Here is a 20,613-nt window from a genome sequence, read left to right as displayed (position 1 = left end):
TGACCTTCCGCGCCCCTCGCCACACCCAGCTACCTCTCCGGAACACGCCGGGCTACCGGCGACCCTACCCGGCCACGGCGCACAGCGCATAGCGCACGGTGTTTTTTCTTTTCCCCCTCAACCGCTTGTTTCCGTGTGTTTTTCCTGCAGGAGGAGGAGAAGAAGGAGAGGGGAGGGGGGGAGCTCTTTTTCCACTTTTTTTCCCTCCCTTCCCCTGAAACATCTTCCAATCCAGCCACCCCCCCCCTCGCCTGCAACACACGCACACGCACAACACCGCCACCTCCCCCAGCTTGTTGCTGGGCCCAGCCTTTCTCTCTCTCCGTGTGTGTGATTCAGCCAGCCGGCTTCCTGTGTTTGTGTGTGGACCTCGCAGGGCTCGGAGCTGCCACCTCAACATGCTATAAGCCGTGTGCGCTCGTCTCCGGCGGCACAAAGGAGGATCCGCGTCCAGCCTCAAGGGGGGAGGAGGAGGAGGGGAAAAATATAAAGAAAAAAAGGCACACACACACAAAAAAAAAACAACAAAATAACGCCGAGCTTCACCCATGAAGGCGTGCGGCGTTGCGGAGGCACAGTCGGCGTGAAGGAAGAAGGACAGGACGTTGCAATTTTTATTTATTCTTTAAAAGATGGCGAACGACTCTCCTGCTAAAAGTCTGGTGGACATCGACCTGTCCTCCTTGCGGGTGAGTGTCGGGACAAGCGGGGGGCAGCAGCTCGTTTTTGCGCCGTGCGGGGACGGCAGACAAAAGCGTGAAATTTTTTGACGGTGCGTTTTTCCGCGGCGCACGGAAGGGCGGAATGAAATATCGGACCGTTTCGCGAAAAGGATGGGCTGATCTGTCCGTGCTGGTGGTGGAGGGGGGGGAGAGAAAAGAACAGCTGTGGGCATATTCGTCGCTGGCAATGGAGATGGGGTGGCAGCCCCTGGTGGAGTTGGGGATCTTTCCTTTGTCTGCCGTGTGTTGGCATGTGCAGAGCAAACAGGGCGCAACAGCCCCGTTCAGCCTTCACCCCCGACTGCAGCGGCTGGCAATCGCGCCGGCATGTTCTCAACCTCCCGTTTTCTTTTGTCGTTTTAGGATCCAGCTGGGATTTTTGAACTGGTGGAGGTCGTGGGAAATGGCACCTATGGACAAGTCTACAAGGTTTGTGCCTGAAATTATCTTGCCTCGGACCGGAGCCCCCTGCCCTCCCCCACCCCCGCACCCCGCACTCGGCTAGATTGAACGGCAAGCAGCCGATAAAAATTAAGTTATTTTTTTCCCCCTCCCCTCCCCGGTCGGCGTCCGCAGAGTGACGATCCGGAGTCTGTGGTGCCGGAGCACATTGTTTTAAACAATGCAGGGCAGATAACGCGTTATCCGATGCGTTAAGGGTGTCTTTGTTTGTTTGTTTTTTACGCTTTCGTGCCGGGGTGCGTGTTTGATCATTTCTACATAGCTTGGGGGAAGCGTGTCCTTGTCTCTTCTTCTTGTCGTCATCACAGGACAAAACTAGGTGTAGCCCCCCGCCCCACTCAGCCGACTTCCAGGGCGGAATCTGACATTTCTCACGGCGGACGGCGGAGGGTTACGTCATTTATTCCGAGAGATGGGTTTTTTTTATTTTGGAGGGGGGGATACACATGTTTCTAAAGGTTGAAACGTGCGAGCACAAAGCGGATCTGGGCATTTAAGAAGAAGTGGTGGAGGCCCCGAAAACAACGAGACCCTGTTTGCAAACACCCATCTCTAAGCCTCCCAAAGTGCATGTGTGGTAGTACATCATATCCTGTTATGCAGACCGTGCTGCTGGTGAGGAGGGGAGAGGGGAATGGGCAGAATTGATATGCAGTTCGCTCACGCCGCACTTGAAATGTTCTCCGTTTGGCTTTGCCTCTGGGTTTGGTGGTGCCTCGACGAATTAACTAGATTTTTCTTCGACAATGGGATTTAATTTGAACGCAGTCCTGTCTTTTCATTCTTCCCCCCTCCCCCCCCAAAAAAAGTTTTCTTCTCTCTGCTGTCTTTACGCTTCGGGTGCACCGTCAGTCCAAAACAGTTTCAGGGTCTTGAATGAAGAAATCCCAGCACACTCCAGTATTTCTTATTTGCTGAGATGTTTTGTGTGGGGGGTTGCTCTGTCAGTGCTCTTTGTGTGCGTGGTGTGGCTGGTCGGTTTCTGGGATTCGTGCCACTTGTGGTATTGAGGTCTCGGGAAAGGTCAAGGCTTTAACCTAAGTTTTAGTGTCATGGAGAGAAGGAAGTATCGGAGAGGTGTGTAGCGATGTGGTAGTGTTTCTTCCCTTATGCACAAGTCAGATCAAGTTCAGGCTTTGATCTGGGGGGTGTTCAGTTTGGGAAAACTGAATCATTCAACAGACAGTGCTGATATGGCCTCCGGTGGTTCGTTCTTGGGAAATTTGAAAAATAAACCCGTGTAGAGGACGCTTGCCTGATGATGGATGTCTCACGGTGTCCCCGTCTGGGAGGTTAGAGGAACTAGATGTTGATTTCTGTCCTCAGTGACTGCTAGAATCTTGAATGAAAAATGTTTGGAGCTGGGGGTGGGAGGGATCTGTTTTTTTAAAAAAAAGCTTGTCTTCTCTTACAGAAGTTTCACAGAGTACTGAATGTCACATTTTCTAGCCTTTACGGCAGTGGTACATCAGGGTTCATTTTAAATTCTACAAGTGCTTCTGCTTCTCAAGTAATTCTGTGTCTTGGTGACATGAGTGGTGTTAGCCATATTTGTAGTCCGAGTTTTTACTTTTCTTCACTATTAATTGTTACACTATAAACACAGACGCCTTAGGGGATGTAAACCAAAAAATATAGTCAGTTTATTGATAAAGGGCTGTAATTTTGTAGATCTCTTTATTTGCCGCAAAACGTATCAAACCAGCCTCTGTCAACGGTATGTGGTTAGAAAATAGCTCAGCGTTTCTTGAGAAGCTATAGACCAGATCTGAGATGGCATCGCGCTGCAGTGAAGGAAATGAAAGGTAGCGAGCGGGTTTTCTACCTTATCGTTTTCCAGAAGAGCGGCGGTAGAGTAGATCCTTATCCGTGAGCCCTGATGTGCAAAATGTGCACTGCTGGGGCTTTGACAAAGAGCATGTTGTGTGTGATCTGCGGGCCTGTCACATGAGTCCCTCATGGGGAGGTCAGTGTTGGGCCTGTGGCCGATGGCCCCGCCAGTCGATTGTCGGGCGGGCAGAGCGCTGCTGCCACTGTGACGGGCTGCCCGGGCTGTTCCTCGTGCTCCCGTCAGGGAGAGGCTAGATTGCAGAAACTGAACCATCACACACGAGGTGTGAGGAGACGTGTGACTGGGTCGTTGTCTCCGCGGGGTGCGTTTCATCGGGGTGCTAATGGACTGGGGAGCAGGTCTTCTTTCAGCCAGCCTCCAGCTCTGTGCTGGTCAGTGCTCTGTGAATTTGTAAGAGACCCCTGATGTGCACAGCAGAGAGACGGAGAAGTGTCTGCTAGTAACGGAGACTTGGGTGCAGTCGAACTTGTTTTGTGAGTTTTTTCGATTGTGTATTTTAAGAAATGCTGAGTGATATTGATAACTTTTACCCCCTGGCGATGGCTGTGAAGAGGAGCTGTTTTTACATTCTGGTAGCTTTAACAGATGTGTGCAGGTCTTAGTTTAACACGGGATGTTGTGTTCTCAGTGTTAACATTCTGCATATTGAAGAAGTAACCTTTAGTCACAGATGTGTGGATTGGGTAAAATGTGGAATAGGCATTCTCCCTTCTGTGAGTGTTCCTTCAGAGTTTGCATAGCAACAAGCTATATAGTTCCATTTTACTTCCTCAAAGGATCCAATTTAAAGCAGTGCTGGATGCTGAAGGCACCTTTTCAGATTTTTGGTGTTGATATGAATCTGATCAGCTTTCTTGGGACATTTGTTTCTGCGCGTGCATGAAAGCACAGAAACTGAAATGGCTTTATTTTTGTGGGTTTCGTCATAATTGGGATTTGTAGCGAAAGTCCTACATGCACTATTTGCATAACAAATATGCAAGCCTATAGTTGGCTATATATAGCTGGATGAACAGATTACCGAAAAGCATCATACAGAAAGGCCCTAAAGCTAATGGATATACTGTAGCCATACAGCATTTCTCTGAGCTTAAGATCATACTGTCAATGCTGCCTTCTTCATAACAGTCGATGAAAATGGTTAGGATAAGCCCAGAATATACTGACTCTGTCTGCTTAAATCTGTGAATTAAACCTGGATTAATTGAAGGAAGGGGGTTAGGGAAAATGTATGCCCGAGGATAAGAGACTACAGGACTGGGAGAGGGAGTAACTGTGGGGTGACTTGCAGAACTGTAGCATTAGGAAGAGGGGGCTGATTGGTATTGGACAGGAGATCTCCAAGCCAAACACAGGCTGCTGTTGCAAGTGGGAGGTAGACCAGCAGATGGTACGTCTCTCTCTCTGGTTCATCCTCCATCGAGCCGTCCATCCATTTCCGAACCCCCTTCATCCAATACAGGGTCGGGGGGGCGCCAGGGCCCGTGCCAGCAAGGCAAGGTACACCCTGGATGGGATGCCAGTTCATTGCAGAGCACAGACGCGCTCACCCCAGGGCCAGTTTTTCCAGAAGCCAATTAACTCACCAGCGTGTCTCTGGAGTCTAGACTGGGTAGAGTGTGGGAGGAAACCGGAGCACCTGGGGGAAACCCACAAGAACCCGGGGAGAACACGCAGACTCCATGCGCATGGCTCTGCAGTTCCGGACCTGTCCTTAGGATGAGGCTCCTGCCTGAACGGCCTTTGGGCGATCCCGGAGGCGAGCCTCTCCTTGGGCCGGCGCGGACTGGCCTGCAGTGGACTTGAATTCCGAGGCTGAAATCTGTCCCGTCTCCCCCTGATCCGCTTCACAGCGGAGCCGCCGGCACACAGCGGCAGTCGGGTGCTGCCCGGGTGGGCGCCACATTTCCCCGGTGGATGAAGTTGGACCCCTTTTTGTGTGTGAGGAGCCTTGGCATACAGCTGCTGCAGAGATGCGAGCCAGCCGTGGTCCGTGAATTTCCTTCCCGCGCGTCCCCAGGTGTCGTGCGTTTCCGAGGCGGCAGTGCGGAGTTGTGGTTAGGGCTCCGGACCCGAGGGGCGCGGGTCCACGGCCCAGGTCAGGGGTGCCGCTGCGGCACCTCGGCTCTTCCAGCGGTCGGCCGGGACCGGGGACCGCAGCGCCGGCCGGCGTCCTGCTTCTCCGGGAAAAGGCGGAAAATAGAGCCGATTCATTCCAGACAACGGAGTCTGACTGCCGTCTGTTTCGAGTGAGGTTGTGGAAAAACGTAGAGCTAAATTGGAGGATCTAGAGTGGAAATAAGATCACAAGGGATCGTCAACAGATCTAGAACAGATATAGAAACAGTCTTGCTTGTTAGAGGTCTTTGAACAAGTAGCAGCATTAAAGGACACGTGAAGGGTGGGCAGCGTGGTGGGTTTAGATACGTCTTGCTTTGATTTCGGGGTTCTGCAGTAAGTGTTGCGGTGATGCAGAGGCTGTGAAAGACTACCTGCAGTGCTCATGTGGGCCTGGGTATGTAGTGCGCTGTATAATCTGTAATCTTTCAGGGCAGTTCAGGGACCTTTGGTTTTATATATATATGTGTGTAAATAAAACCTAAAATTAAACATTTTTGATATTGTTTACAATCCACGTCAAAGTGTGGTTTCGGAATCTGCTGCCCTTTAATTGCTCACATTTACAGCGTTGTTTTTAAAGCCAAATAATTTCATGCAGAAATTGTGCATTTGGGACTAGGAAGAGCAGGCGAGATCTATTGCACAATACAGTAAAAGTCACGTTTTTGTCACAGAAAACCCAGAAGTAGCTAGTATGCAAGCAAAATGCTGCCGAGAAGGTGGATAAATTAGTCAAACTTGATTCTGTCTGAAGAAACATGGAAGATGCAAGCAGCCTGCCAGTGGTGTATCGAATTGGAATCCAGCTTTTAGGTCATGCTTTGACCATGTAAACATATTAGGACAGAATATCAAAGTAGAGCCTTTTAAGTGGTATATTTGACACGGGTGAAGGGTAAGGGTATGGCTTATATGACTGTTACAGTATTATCCAGGAACAGCTATGCAGTTAGGAGTTGTGGTAATTTTATACTTTAGTCAGTCATTGGTTTCTGGAACACGATGTCTTTTGAGAAATGTTGGTGCCTTTGTGTGCTCCGCTCGATCTCCCTCTCTGGTTCTGGTTGTGGCATCTCAACTAGCGGTTTATTTTTTTTTTCCCTTGCGCCGGTTGGCACAGGAGCCAGTGTTTTTTTTTCCGTCCCATACACACGAGCCCTGATGGGGGGGTCCGCGGTGTCTGACGTCCCGGCGGTCTGGGTGTGACGGAGGAGAGTGGCCTCCGCCTCTGTACCCCCCCCCCCCCCGTGGGGTGAGCTGGTGGGCATCCTGGCCGGCGCTGGCGCTGAGGTCTTGCCGGAGGACGGGTCTGGCCGGCTGGAGGCCAGCCTGCTTGCCCTGGTGGCCGTGCCAGGTGGGCACACGTGCCAGGTGGGCAAACCTGCCTGGGGAAGCCAGCTCGCGGTCACAGAGGGCCGGTTTGATGAGCACGTTTGAGTGCTTGTGTGCCAGGGCCTCAGCCGCAGAATCAGCCTGTTGTGAAAGGAGCCCTGTTCGGCAGGTCTTTATCTCGGAGCATGGGGAATGCCGAAGGCAGTGCTGGGCTGAACTGTGCTGCAGGTGGGTTAACGGCAGCTGCTGAGGATGGGGCTCTTATCTGGTTTTATTACAAAGGTGTTTTGTTCAAATTGCTGTGGTCTGCAAGAGCGGTTAGCCACCGCAGCTAGCAAGTCATTTTGAACTCGCAGGATTTCCTCCTATCCTTGTTTCCAATCAGGATTTCGGATTTGTTTCCCTGTGTTTAGGTTGCCGATGAGTCACATCTGTCAGGAAAATCAATGGGAATAAAATAACACTGAATTTATTTTCGAGGTAGAAATTTGTAACAGAACACCCTATTGTATTAGTATTACATTTTACAAAATAAACATTTAAAGGTTCTGTGTAATTTGTTCGGGGCCATGACAAGTTTTAAGCCTTTAACTTGGATACATTTTTAAGCGATGAGAATGATTGTCAATTGCCAAAGTTGGGTTTGTCTTGGAAATAAATTCCAAGTTTATTTTAATGCAAAATCAACGGATGAAGGACATTTTTCGTTTTTTTTGTAAATCAAATTAGGAACGTGTTGGCCATCTATAGGAAAGAACTCCCCTGTGACTTATTCAAATCCTCTTGATAAAGAAGCTGATGCAGTTTAATCAAGCTGTGTAGCCTTCTGTTTTCATATTCGTTCTTTAGCTTTTCATTCACCGAAACGTAATGTTTCTCTGCTGCAGTCTTAGTTAAAAAAAGTGTGCAGGAGGTGTCCAATCAACTCTTTCCTGATATCTGGATGAGTATAACCCTGTCACTTTTTGATGAATGGCGTACAGATTCTAACTTTTCCGTTTGTCTGGAATGTCACTCGTGTGGAAGGGCCTGTGTGGTTCAGCCAGTGTCTTGGAGTTGGCATGGCTGTGCTGTCCTTGCGTTTCAGTTTGTGAAATGACGTGTAGGCATTTGACACAAATATAACAGCAAGAATAGTCAACTGCTCAGCCAGGAACAGGACTTTTAAATGATGGCAAGGGTTGATTGGTGTTCTGTAACACTCTGGAACACAGACTTTTGTAGAAACGTTTTTCCATCGTTGCTGATCAAATATGGTTAAGACTTACCTATTCGTTTTTTGTGTTTATTTCTGTTGTGCTTTGTCCGTAAGGAGGGATCAGCTGGACTGTGTTTAAGAATTAACGCTGTTTGAGGCGCTGCTTGTGTCCTGCGGCCTGAATCCTTCTCTTCAGTTTGCAGCTCGTTTCCGAGCGCGTCGGCTGTCTCACCTGTGAGAGTGGGTCACAGAGGAAGCACTGTGCCGTTCTGCAGGCTGGGCTGAGGCATGCACCTTGTATTTCGTTTTCTGACGCGCACTTCTGGCATTCAGTGGAGGAATTTGTTTTTTCTCAGACTGCAATTGAAGTGGCAAATACTTCAAACATTTTGCTGAATTTTTTTGAGGGTAAAATAGTTTCGTGTAACGTTAGTTCATCGTCGCCGATTTGAAATAACGCATACCTTTATCCATTTCTAGTTGACGCATGCAATTTAATATCTCGTTTTTCGGGCCAGAATCTTTAGCTGGGATGGGTTGGGACATTACAGATCCTGTAAAGGGATGAGTTAAAGGTGGACTATTCTGTTATTGAAATATGAATATTGAAGTCACTGTTTTTGTCAGTCATCTTTTCCGTTCTCTCCTGGCGCTTTTAAGACCTGCTTGTCTTATCGAACATCTGAAATAATAAATGGTTAACTTAAGATGGTACAGTCAGGTTGATACTTTCTGTGTGCAAGTTATTTCTTTTTTTTGCACTAGATTGAAGGTGCTGAGCTTTTGGTCGTTGAGTCAGTTAAAGTTACTTTACATTCTAAGCAGCTTCTCCTATGATGGTATTTGCCCTGATGGCTCTCGGAGGAAAATCTTGTGCGTCTTTGTAGGTAGAAAGCTTACGTATTGCACCGAAATGTTGGTTTCTGACATGTGCTGTTTCTCATGCACGGGCGTTTCCGTTTCGCTCTTCAGTCGGCTCCGTTTGGCAGCTGATGGGTTGCCAGGCCGCTCTATCCCGCTGGGATCGGCAGACGGGGCCGGTTTTCTGAGCCTCCCGGTGTAGCAGGTGGTGGCGTTGCCGTCTCTGGACGGGGAGTAGTCCACCGGAGCGCCGGGAGGAGGGCGTGTCTGTGTCCCTGCTCGGGCTCTACCGTCGAGTCGGTGTCCTCGGGGGTTCACCTTGAAAGATTCTTGGATACGTGACTCTAAAAAGCTCCCTGACCTCCTGGAGCGAGGGCAGGTGAAACTGCTGGGCTCCTCCAGGGCGCTGGCCTGCTTTAGAGAAACCAGGCGAGCGACTTTCCCCGTGACGAGCCGGAAACCCAGTTCTACCCCGGAGGAGCCGCTGCAGTGGTCGGAGCGAACAGCCCTGCTGGAGGGAGCGTCGGGTCAGGGGTTCGAGCCCCCAGCCCCGCCCTGGAGTCCGCAGCTCTCGGGCAGTGGTCTTTGGGCAGCGCTGACCCCTCCTCTCTCTTTGAGTGGCCGGTGTGCTGTAGGCTGGCTGTAAGGACCACTGTGTGCTTATCTCCCCATGGCTCGGCGACTCTGCCGAGCTTGTCCTCTCGAAGCCCGAACGGGTGCTGGGCTCATGGTGAATCACGGGTGCCGTCTCTTGGCTGACCCAGAGGAAGGAGCTGCTGACCTCTGGTCGTGGCCTACACATCAATGGGCACCAGATGCAAGCTTGTTCTGACTGTGGTGTCTAGCTAAACAGGAATGTTTAAAGAAGCTGTATTCTTGTGCATCTCTGGAAGCCTCATAAACGTTTGATTTTCACTATCTTGCACCTAAAAACGTGCATACATGTAGCTGAAGGCCCTGAAGCACAATGTCCTGACAAGTGCTAGCTGAAGGATGTTATTGTCTCACCTGCTGTCTGCTAGTGTGCTGCTCTAACTGGTTTTCAGACACAGAGCTGTATGCTGCTGATTTTCATCCCACACGCGTTCAAATGCTTTTCTTAATGAGCTAACAGTTGTGTGCAGTCTGAGCTGTTGCTGGCTTTTGGGGTTTAGAAGGTGCTTAACAGAGCTACCGTACAAGGGCCATCTGGACAAGACGCACACAAAGGAGTGGGGAGGGTTGAGAGACGTCTCTTTATGAACAGCTGTTGTGTACTCAGTACTTCCAGAAAGAAAAATAAACGATTAAAAAAAAAAAACTTTCTAGAGGTTGTTGGCTAAATTGTTTGATAGTAAAATGAGACTGTCATGAAAGCCTGTAAAGGACTGTCTCCTAATACACACATACAGGTTTGGTGTCCGCTTAATTCTCTCACCTTGGTGCCTTCTGATGCCGGATGTGTTTTAGTATTTATGGAACTTGTCTGTCCCAAACAGTATCATCTTTAGAGGCGGCTTGGCGCTGAACTGATCTTAGAAGTGTTTCTGGAACACGCTGCGCCTAGTCTTCTGTTGAGAGGGTGTTTGTTTATCCTCGCGGTTCGGATATTTTAAAAACCAGTCCACTTGCAACTTAGGCGAGACGGCGTTTAGTATTCCGGCGAACGACGAAGGGTTGGTAACGGCGTCTGTCTTTCTGAGATCGTGCTAGGGTGTGATTGTGGTGTTCACGTAACTGATCATTCTGGAGTCATGTCAGTTGCTCTCTTATTCATCATTTTCTGCATCTTGAAATGACTCAGTTCTGCCAGTCCAGTAAATGTACTTTATATCATCACGGAACGCGTCGGGTAAAACGTCAGCCCTTGTGGATGCCGTGAGAAAAAGGTGCAAGAACTTTGAACAGGTTGCTTTCGGCCATCTTGTTTTTGGAGTCTGAACCTTCTTTCCTGCCTGTTCTCTTGTCAGTTTCCGAATGCTGGCAGCCCCGTTTATCAATCGCTTCTCAATTCAATTCAATTCAATTCAATTCAAGGTGCTTTATTAGCATGACCGATAGGTACAATCAGTGTTGCCAAAGCAAATAAAAATAATAAAATTAACATAGAACAAAACAAAAAATAGAAGTAAAATAAAATCTACAGACATGTTACAGACATGTATCTACAGACATGTTACAGACAGACATTTCTCTCCCTCCCCCCCCGCCAGCACCACAACTTTAGAAACTCACATCTTGCCCGGCCCGTCTGAAGCTTCGTGGCCCCCAGGGGCCGAAGGGTAGCCTGAAAGTCAGTGGTAGTACATTGTGAGCTCCCACCAACCCGTGGGCGTCTCAGCAGGTTCTGCCCTCTGAAGACCCGCTCAAGTGCGGCACCAGAAAGCTTTGGTTTGACTGGGGTTTGGAGGCTGCCAAGCAGTTTGACCCCCTGCCTGCCTCACCCCTTGCCAAGCGCACTTCGCTCCTGCTCGGTCCCCTGCCCTCCCCAGTGCTCCTGGCCCTCCCTGCGTCTGTCTGACGGGAACTGGAGCCGTTGCTCTTAAGTCACAAGCTTGTGTTGTGCTGTGACACACGTTTTGCCACGGCGAGAAGAGTTTTGGCCATGATTTTCGGATCGTGCACATTCTAAGCTTCGCGTTATTTATTCTTCTGCTGAACGTATTCAACCTGTCAGTTTATTCTGAAAAGATGCAGCTTATTTGTGGTTTTCAGATCTGTATTTGAATGAAAGTATGTTCCGAGATTCAGTATGTACCGGTGCTTCCTGCAGTTTCGTCTTCCTTTTCTTAGAGGCTACAGAGCTTGGTACTGTGAAAAAATGTGATCACTGAGCATCTGGAATGTTGCCAGACATCGCTGACTTGAAAGCAAATGTGAAATCGGTATTTGCCACCTATTTTTGTGGGATGTTGGGTGATCTGTCACATGAGCATGTGTATGCAGGCTGTTTGTTGTTTTTTGCAGCCCCATAGTGCCCAGTGTTGGACATCTCCACAGTGGGACTCTGGGCCAGAGCGAATGTCTGCTTGGGTGACGTTCTTCTCTGGGTGCACACGCAGGCCTCTTTACTGTGCGTCTCGGCTAAGAGACTCTTGGAGCATGTCCACCGCTTAAGGCAAAACCACTTTCGTTGTCGTTGACGGGTGTGAACGAGTGGTTTCCAAGCCTGGGCTGGGACTGGCGAAAAATTCAACCCACCTGCCAATCACAAATGACCTTGCTTTAGTGGCAGATTTCCTATGAGTAAAAGACAGAGGCCTCTTGATAACAGAAAGCTGCCCACAGGAAAAGGTTCAAGTTTGAAGTTGTAGTGTAGGCCAGTTTTGAGTTGATGGGTGATGAAGGGGCGGATTAAGGTTACCATTTACCTTTAGGTATCTCCATTAACGTGTGTAATGGCTTGAACCGGCCTTGATTAATAGCCTAAAACACTCAGGTCTTTATCCCCCTTCGAGCTTAAAACATATGTATTATTCTCTCTAAGAAAAAGCTAAACAAGTAGACTTTTAAATGGCTATTTCATGACATAACAATTTAAACGGACTGCTATCAGTTTTTATAGAAAACGAGATGGTGACCAAAATCAGGGTTTTTCGATGCATGATAATTTAAAAAAATGGCCTGAACTCCAGAATTAACCTAAACAGTGCTTGAATATAACCGTGGCCAGGCTGAAAAAGGAGAAAGCTGTGTAATTACAAAAACATTGCTCACAATTACAAAACATTATGTGTGGGTTTGGCACAACTTAATCTTTAAATTTCAGCAGTACCAGGATAGAAGAATATTTGAACGTTACCTTCAGTGCCTAATCCTTTGGGAAAAACTTTTAACCTTGACAGGGAACAGAGTATTTTGTTCTTGCTTTACTTCTGATGTGCAGTTTATTCATAGAAACATAATGACTAAGAAAAGCGTCTTAAATGTAAAATTCTCTAGGATTCTGGCAGCTGGAACAGTAGCTGACAGCCAGCCAAGATATGAGCCATTATGTCTTGAGATGGTGAGAAATGGAGATGATGTTGAACAGTTTTTTTTTTTAGCATTTCAAGTTTTTTTTGCGAAGTGGCCAACCTGTGTCTTTGCGGAGGTGAATACTGTTGAATCCTGTTCTCGATGGAATGGGCAGACCCACAGTGGGCAGGAGCCATGACACCTGCTCAGTACTCCTCCACCACTATATTCTCACACCTGCCCTGCCCTGCTCATCGCTGTTTTCTGATGTGGGCAAGGCACCCTCTCCATCGCCGAAAAACGCTTTCCCTACGTAAAACACCACACCTTGGCAGAGCAAACAAGCTGAGGCAGATGCAAGGGTTTTACCTGTTAAGCAAGCTGCAGAGCGTAACGTCTATGGTAAAGGTTCATGCTACAGAGCTGGCTGCTAAACTCCTGAGCATGTCCATTTTACCTCTGTCTATACACAAAATCTGAGGGGGTGTTTGACAGTGATCTTTGAGAAGATACCCTGGTTGCAGGGGGCCAGACTAGCTTACTTTGCATTGTCAGTGGTGTGCGATGGTATAGACATGGTACAATTGCCGTTTTCCTTTCTTTGTCTGTAGCTTGAGCAGATTTCAGATGCGTGGCTCGTTCACACGTGCCCTTAAAAAAAAAAAAAAAGAAAGAACTGCCCATTGTCTGAGGATCACTTCTTACTTGATTGTTCACGGATATGAACGTGATACGAGCAGCTTTGAACTTGCTTTAATCAGATAGTAGCACTGGAAGCAAACGTGCCACAAGTTGTGTTTTTGACAGCAAAAGAGGAGCATTGCAAAGAAGAGAAATAATATGGAGGAAAAACAACATTTCAAACAAAAGCAATATCTGTTAAGTGAACCTTGTGAACCGCATGGGATATTCTACACAGGAGACAGGTGTACAGAGCGTCTGTAACCTGGGGCAGTGACAGTCGAGATCTGACAAGTTTTTTGGCCTTTTTCCAGGTGGCAGTCGGCAGAAAGCTTCAGGTGGTATCTGGGGGGGGGGGGAGGGGGAAGAAACTGGGCACAAACACCCTTTTATGAGTGCAGCTCGGCAAGTTCCCTTTCCGATTACGGGCTCCTTTATTCAGAAATAGCCATATATGGGGAAAACCTCTGTTTTTTTTTTCCCTTTTGCTTTCTTGGTAGATGTAGTCATTTCCCTCTGTGCGCGATGAGAAATTCCTCGAAGACCCCTGCCAGCGCTCGGGTCGGCCCACGGGGAGGAGCGGGAGAAGTGGGCTCTGCAGGAACGGCTCCAGAGTTTTAACTGTGAACTGGAGCCCCCAGCCTGCCCAGGGATGTTTGATTGCCATGTCGGGGGAGGTGAACTGCCCTGAGCAAATTTAGTAACATGACACAATTGGATTACAGGGGAGTTTGTAGTGGTGTCTTCCTCTGAGCTTGGCACTGTACTTGAGTGAATTGTCTGCCAATTAAAGGCTGTCATCTTCACGTATGAGTTAATCGCTGTTGCTGAGCTTCTCACACTTTCTGTACACCCCTGTCAATATAATTTCCTTGTACTTGAGCAGCGCGTCTCGTTCCAAAAGAGATCTCGGTGCACTGGCGCAGTAGCCGTGTGACAGTGTCTAAAATACCACGGTAGGCATGACCAGTCCCTCAAGGGCCACTTCCAGTTGGTTTGCAAACTGCAGGTGAGCCCTAGTTGGAAAGGTTAGAGCATTTGTATTGTCGTAAGGTTGCAATAACAGGAAAAAAAAAAGTGTTTTGAATGCTGGGCTTCAGTCTGTGACCTGCACAAAGGAAGCAATTCTGGCACAAAACTTCTCTCTGAATGTTGGAAAGATGTGGTTCTTGAGAAGCCCAGCTACTTACTTTTGTTTGTAGATTAACAAGGTGCAATGGAAATCCTAGTCGTTTCCCCCTTTTTTTTAAACGGTAAAATCAAGGAAGGCTTGGGCTATGGGGGAGGCCAGGCCTGTACCTCACTGGTGTAGTTTAGTGGTTTGTGCGCTCCACGATTTCTCAGTGACCAGCTTGCACGTTGGTGACCTTGCTTTAAACCATTAAGTTTGTTAGAAGGGGAATTTGACTCTCAACCCTGTAATTTGAGTCCGTTTCTGATGTGGAAAATGTGAGTCCTGCATTTATTACAGGCATTCTGTGGGTCTCCTTGGGAGGGGAGGTGGCTGTGATAAGTTGAATATTTTTTAAAATGTAGCTGCCATGAACTGTTCTTAGTAAGGGTCAGAAAATTCCCATAACCGAAGTATAGACCTGTCTTGTACTTCAGGATCTCTCATTGTCTCTGAAATAATTTGCACTGGGTTTTTGGCTTACCACCAGCAGTAAAACTAGACAATAAAACTGTCATTATACAGAGAAGCTGAGGAACTGTGAGAGAAGCTTCAGAGCTCGTTTCTTTTGATGACTTCTTCACTGTAATCAAGAAAACGGCTTAAAATTTCCAATGATTAAAACAAGCCCTTGGTAACCACAGTTGTGTTTAGACCCATGGCAACTTCCCAGGCAGGCTAGGATGGATTCTATTTTTGGACACTGAATTCTAGAGTCAGCCGCCATGTCTAATTGTAGATCAGGAAAGAGTTAATGGTTTTGAAGCTGATGTATTGTAGCACATTAACCTCTTCAACACCATATGTGTCAAATGTGGTCTTCCTCTGTGTTACTGAAGCATCGAACACAACAGGTTTCAGGATGAGCAGATGAAGAAATATTGCTGTTTATTAATCGATTAACACTTCATCTTCAGCGTACTGTGCGCCCCATCTTTTCTGATCCTGTCGAACTGCAGGTACATGAGCAGGAGTGCAAGGAAAGCTTATTTATTCTTGTACTCGGAACCTGCTGCTGGAATGCATTGAAATACTTTAAGCATGCAAGATCTTCGATTTGTGTGATCTGTAATTGAAAGGACAGTTTGTATGCCCTATACAGACAGGAAGGACCACAGCTGCTGCTTGGCGGTGAAAAGGTGAACGTGTTTCAGAGGAGCACTCTGAAAAAGCACCAGTCGGTCTGGGAAGCTGACACAGGCTGCCGGGATATTGACCAGCCCCTGCTGTGCTCCCCTCTGGGTGTTAGTGGGAGCTCTTTGTGAGAGCCGACTGAATTTCGCTCCTCTTGGCACAGTGGCGGACCCTCTCTTCAACGAGTCTTTAACTGCAGATTGGAATGTTTCCATTCCCTGCATCCTCTTCGGGATTTTACTCCCTGCTGGCTGCCCGTTCTGGTTTAAAATTTTGATGATTGTGCAGAATAAAACCGGACCTTTCCCTGAATTTAGGATTTTCTTTCAAGACCTTCCCAGGATTTGCCGTTGGAAACATCCTATTGTTCGTACCTTTCATCTTGTGCTCCGCGTGCAGGTGGCACACTCTGTGCTTTACTGCTGAGCTGCTGGGTGCTTGAATTTAGGCGAGTGAAGTCTGAGAACTGAAACGCATGCTTGTGCTCATCGCTTCGCTCCTTTCTCACTAGCTTGTTGCCTTTCGGCATGTCTTCGAGCTCTGTAATAGAGAGAAGATGGCTTGCATGAAAGAGCCTGCTAGCTCGAACCCTGGACTTTGTCCCCTGGATGTAGGTTCTTCATATTCAGCAGACTTCAACAGTGCATTGGAAACTCTTGAAATCGCAGGCGAGTACTTCACTGCTTCCTTTTAATGATGAATCCTCTAATAATTGTACATTAACCTGTTCAGAAGGGCTTGTTTTTTATTCTTGATTTGTGAACAGCTGTGACAAACAACCCTTCAGTTCCTGCCGTCTTGTCCTTTTTCCTTTATGCTGGAAAGTTCCCCCCCCCAGCAGCCTGGGTTTTGGCAATTGTGTTAGTGAAATGGATCGCGTGATGGACACAGACGTGTGGTGCTTAGCTCATGAGTTGGATGGTGGTGAGGAGATGATGCAAGGAGAATGCAAGCTTCTTTTGAAATCTTGCTTTCAGCTTGGAATCTCCTAGTGCTGAGCTTCGCACTAGTGTGCTCTCGGCGTGCGTGTGTCTCCCCCAGGGTAGGCCTAAGCATGTTTAAACCTCTGCAGGCCCAATCTGTTCCTGCTGTAAGGAAACTGTATCTGTAGCGCAAGCTCTGTTAATTCTTATCCGACTAGTTTTGTGCCATATGGGCTCTTAAGACGGAGAAGGATATGACCTGTTGACACAAAGGGCTGCTTCTGCCATTTGGAAGGGATTTTCTTGGCCTGTTCTGTGCTCTGCAGGTGAAAGCCTGAAATCAGGTCATTGCACCAGGGAGCTGAATGGAAGAGAGACCTTTCAGGGCCCCTGGGGGTTGAAGTTACAGTGCAGCCAGTGTTTGGTGTACTGGGGTAAAAAGAAACTACGCAGCCGGACTTGCTGATAGACTTGCTGCTTGGGGTGGAAAACTCAGCAGTCAGCAAATGTAACGTGCCCGAGGGGAGAGGAGCTTAGTTTCGAAGTGGACAGTACAGAAGGCTGTTTGCTGCGTTTTCTGCAATATGATTTCTTCAATCTGAGTTTTTTCCCCTGTAGTTTTTATTGTTGATGCATCCTCTGCTGTGCTGCTCCGTAGCTGTGGTTCACCGTCACGGCGTCTTTCGAGAGTCCGCTGACCCCTCTTTGATTTAAAAGCTTTAATTTGTTTTGCCTTTTTACATTCTGGGTCCTTCTCTGATTCTGTGCCTTTAGGCAGGAAAGGTTGGTTACTGTGAAGACGAGCTCTTTTGGAGGACTTTCTTTTCCTGAAACTCCACTGCAGACTCTGTTCACCCCTGACCAGATCTTTCTGGAATGTGGCACAGATAAAGCAGTCGCTCTCCCATGTCAAATATCAAGGGGTGTTTTGATAATCAAGTGAACACTGAAGTTATGTGAAATATGTGACAATGGAGGCATGCAGTTTGTGATTTACTTTGGAGTTCTCTTAGCCCGTTTCCACTGTTTTACCATCTAGTGAAAGCTTCTGCTGATGTTGTTATGCTCTGATAAAGTTACACATTGTTTAGCCACATGAATGCCTGTCGTTTACCCTGAGACCTGATTTAAATTTGAGAATACGTATGATACTCAATTCACATCATAAGTGCCGTGCAGGTACTGAAAAAACGTGCCATAGAAACTTGTTTTTGGTTGAATTTATGTGAAATAATAAGGCGCTGGAAAGAAGTTGTATTTTGAGTTGTGTAAAGGTCAGGCGTATTTCTTTTAAGTATAAAAGAGCAAAGAGAAATGGAAGTTCAAATTGTCATTTTTGGTCCAAATAAAAAAAACAACGCCTTTTCTTGTTGCCAGTTCGGGCAGCCACTGGTCTTGCCCTTGTACTCGCAGAAGGAAGAAGACAAGGACCTCTGGTAGGAGGTGTCTGTTTCACTTTTGGCACCGAACTCTGCTGATCTGATTACTGCTGGCTGGAGAGCCTGGGTTTCTCACCCAGCAAGGACCACCAGAGCATGCGGACAGCCGCTGCAACTCTGAACGCGTTCGAGAGCACCTCGGGTTTGCAGATCCAGAAGTATAAGTCGGGGATTTCTTGATTACATGTTGACCCCAAGTTAGATCACAGACCTGCAAGGCTCTCTAGTTTTGAATGGTATGCACACAGCACTCGAAGCTGAGTTGTTGCACCGCGTGCGATTTGAAAGGGGACCCCGTCTCCGTCTGCATTTGAAGTGGTGTGCATCTTTTGCAAAAACCAAAAATGCCTGCAGGATAAAAAAAAAACGGATCATTTTCGTTTTGGGATTTGCCGAACGACCCGGATCGGCCCTGCTGGGGCACTAGAAGGTACATCTGGAGGATGTGCATTGGTCCTTACGCAAGGAGGTCGCTGGAGCCCCGTTTGAGATGTGGCTGTCCAGTGCAGAGTGTCGCCCCACAGCAGCTGGGCTTTTGTTGGGCTTGTGCACTCTGTGCTCCACTCCGTGTTATCAGGAGATGGAATGTCCTGTCTCTTGCCCTGTTCGCAGGCTGGGGGAGGTGTGTATAGTAGTGTTTGAAGAGAGCAGTGCGCAGGGTGTTTGGTTTCTGCTGAAGTTAGTCAGGCAGGCCAGAGATAGTTTGCTCCTGTTGTTTACCATTCTAGTCTTAAGGTCTGCAAAAGGCTGCAGAGCTTATACCTGGTTAACATTTTAACATCTGTGGCTCATGAGTGAGGTTGCTATGGAGTCCCATAAGAAAAGCCTGGGCCTCTTTGCTTGTCAATTAACAGGAGCCTCTACACCTTAGAATGTGGCTTTAAAAATGTGAAAGGTTAAAAAAAAAGGCAACACACGCTTCAGGTTGTTCTGGGTGGTGTTTTAAGGGAATGTTAGTCTGTCTTGTGAGTGTCATTTATGTAAAAGTTCATAAAAGCTAGAAACAAAATCAGTTTTTTTCAGTAAAAACAAAGTAACGTCATCGTTTTCATTTCATTACCTAATTCAGAATGAAAGGAGTGAAATCATCCTGTGTTTTTTATCTGCTGTGCTTGTAATGCTAGGCTGATTTCCGAAACAGCATGATCCCTCTTAAAACTGGCAACCAACCCTGTGATGCATGTCCCCAACAAAGAAGCATTTCTTTGAGAGAGCACATGCCCCGACGCTGGTGGAGAAATGTGACTTCAGGGTTTGCATATCAAGGAGATTCTTTCTCGTGCGAGGCGCGTATCCGCTAGTTTCTGGCTGACGGACTTCGGTTGCTGGAAAGAGTGAGGCCTTTAAAACTTGAAAACATGTGCTTCACAAACCACGCCTTCCCTGGACTGGACGCAAGGGGTGGCGCTCAGGGAAGAGGGGCAATGGTGAAAGCAGGGGGGTGCAGTCATTCCATAGCTCTTGTGAGAGCAGACCAGACCTGCAGCGTCATGAGAAATCAGAGGGGTTTTCCTGGTGGTCCACTACAAATTGAAGTCGCCCAGCTGAAACAGAAGGTGTGGTTATCTCCTTTCCCCCCCTCTGTCCTTAGAGGCCTTTGCTGTACGGTTTGGTAGATTTGGGTTGTTGGCTCACAGTCCCAGCTTCTCAGTGCCCCCTCTAGTTTAGAAGCTTTCTAACACTCTTATGTTATTTTGCGTCCTGCAGGCATCTTTAAGCTCATCAGCTAAAGATCTGTTTCTCATCCTCCTGGAGTCTTTACTCCTGTGGTTCAGCATTTGTCTGTGGCAAAGCGCAAGGGCCAAGGATATTCAACAGTGTAGAGGCGGGTTTCATTTCACTTACCACGAGGAACAGGTTTTCTTGCTGGCATGATCTCTTAAACCAGCTGCAAGAAGCCAGCGATGGCAAAGATGCCCGTTGATTTTCTCAGTGGGGATGAAGTCATAGCCTTTGCTGCACCCTGAATGTGAGAAATGCCCAGTGCCAGGGAAGCTCATTAGCGCTCCTCTTCAGGATTCAAGGGAAATTCTGCTCCTAAAAGGAGGTAAAATCACCTGTGCTGCTGTGCTTACAAGGCAGATCGGCTGCTTTCAAGGTTGCATTTTCAGCAGAATCATTGATATAAATGTTACAAAATGAGCTGCATCGATTTCGGAACTTAAACATGAGCCTATTTTTGGCATCGGCTCCTAACGATTCCCCCCCGACACACACGTGCCACCAAGCACGTTAGATGAGCTTTATTATTTTTGTAAATTTAGAATCAATAATTATTTTTGTTCTACTTGCAATTACTTAGTTCTACTTCCCAAGTCAATGTCTGAATCCATTTTGTTAGGATAGAGGACAGGAAAGTGTGCTGAATTACTATTTATATTTGCTCTCTGTACCTGCAGCTCAGTACATGCAGTTTGGCTTTTTTGTAAATTAAGATGGCAACACATTCGCCATTTCTGCAGAACTTTGGTAAATAGGCAGGTTGCTGGATTAATTTAGAATTATTTTAGATGAATAGACAAAGTAAACACCAGAGCTTCTTCTGCACTCTCCTACAGCTGTGATGTTGAGCTGTTGTACTGTAACTGGAAGAAGAGAAGGTGTGTCATCCTGAGTCCGGTGATGAGCGGATCCTACGCTTGTGGATCTTTTCCCAGCCCACTGAGTTGTGTTTTGAATTATGGATGAACCTTTGCTTATGTTCCTACAGCTGGAGTGCATAATGGTCTATGTGCTGGGTCAGTAGATGCTGCTTAGCCAAGTTCAAAATCGGTAATAGTT

At 47.5% G+C, this 20,613-nt stretch overlaps 1 protein-coding gene across 14 annotated transcripts in view; it reads left to right on the top strand.

Moving 5' to 3' along the window:
• Positions 1-217: 217 nt before the first annotated feature.
• LOC148675710 (mitogen-activated protein kinase kinase kinase kinase 4) overlaps positions 218-20,613 on the top strand; it is a 100,236-nt gene continuing 79,840 nt past the window's right edge. For 13 of the 14 annotated variants that reach the window (XM_088645984.1, XM_088646003.1, XM_088646011.1 and 10 more), the window contains exons 1-2: positions 218-689; positions 1,086-1,151. In XM_088645984.1, the coding sequence (XP_088502110.1) occupies positions 633-689; positions 1,086-1,151 (123 nt within the window). In that variant the 5' untranslated portion in view covers positions 218-632. Of the gene's footprint in view, positions 690-1,085; positions 1,152-1,766; positions 1,800-20,613 lie in introns of those variants that run through there. The other variant, XM_088645933.1, reaches the window with a different exon arrangement.

Source organism: Lepisosteus platostomus, chromosome 2, assembly GCF_059453375.1.
Source record: "Lepisosteus platostomus isolate fLepPlt1 chromosome 2, fLepPlt1.hap1, whole genome shotgun sequence".
Lineage (NCBI taxonomy): Eukaryota > Metazoa > Chordata > Actinopteri > Semionotiformes > Lepisosteidae > Lepisosteus > Lepisosteus platostomus.
The sequence above is the reverse complement of the archived record's forward strand: the minus strand, read 5'-3'. Positions and strand labels throughout refer to the sequence as shown.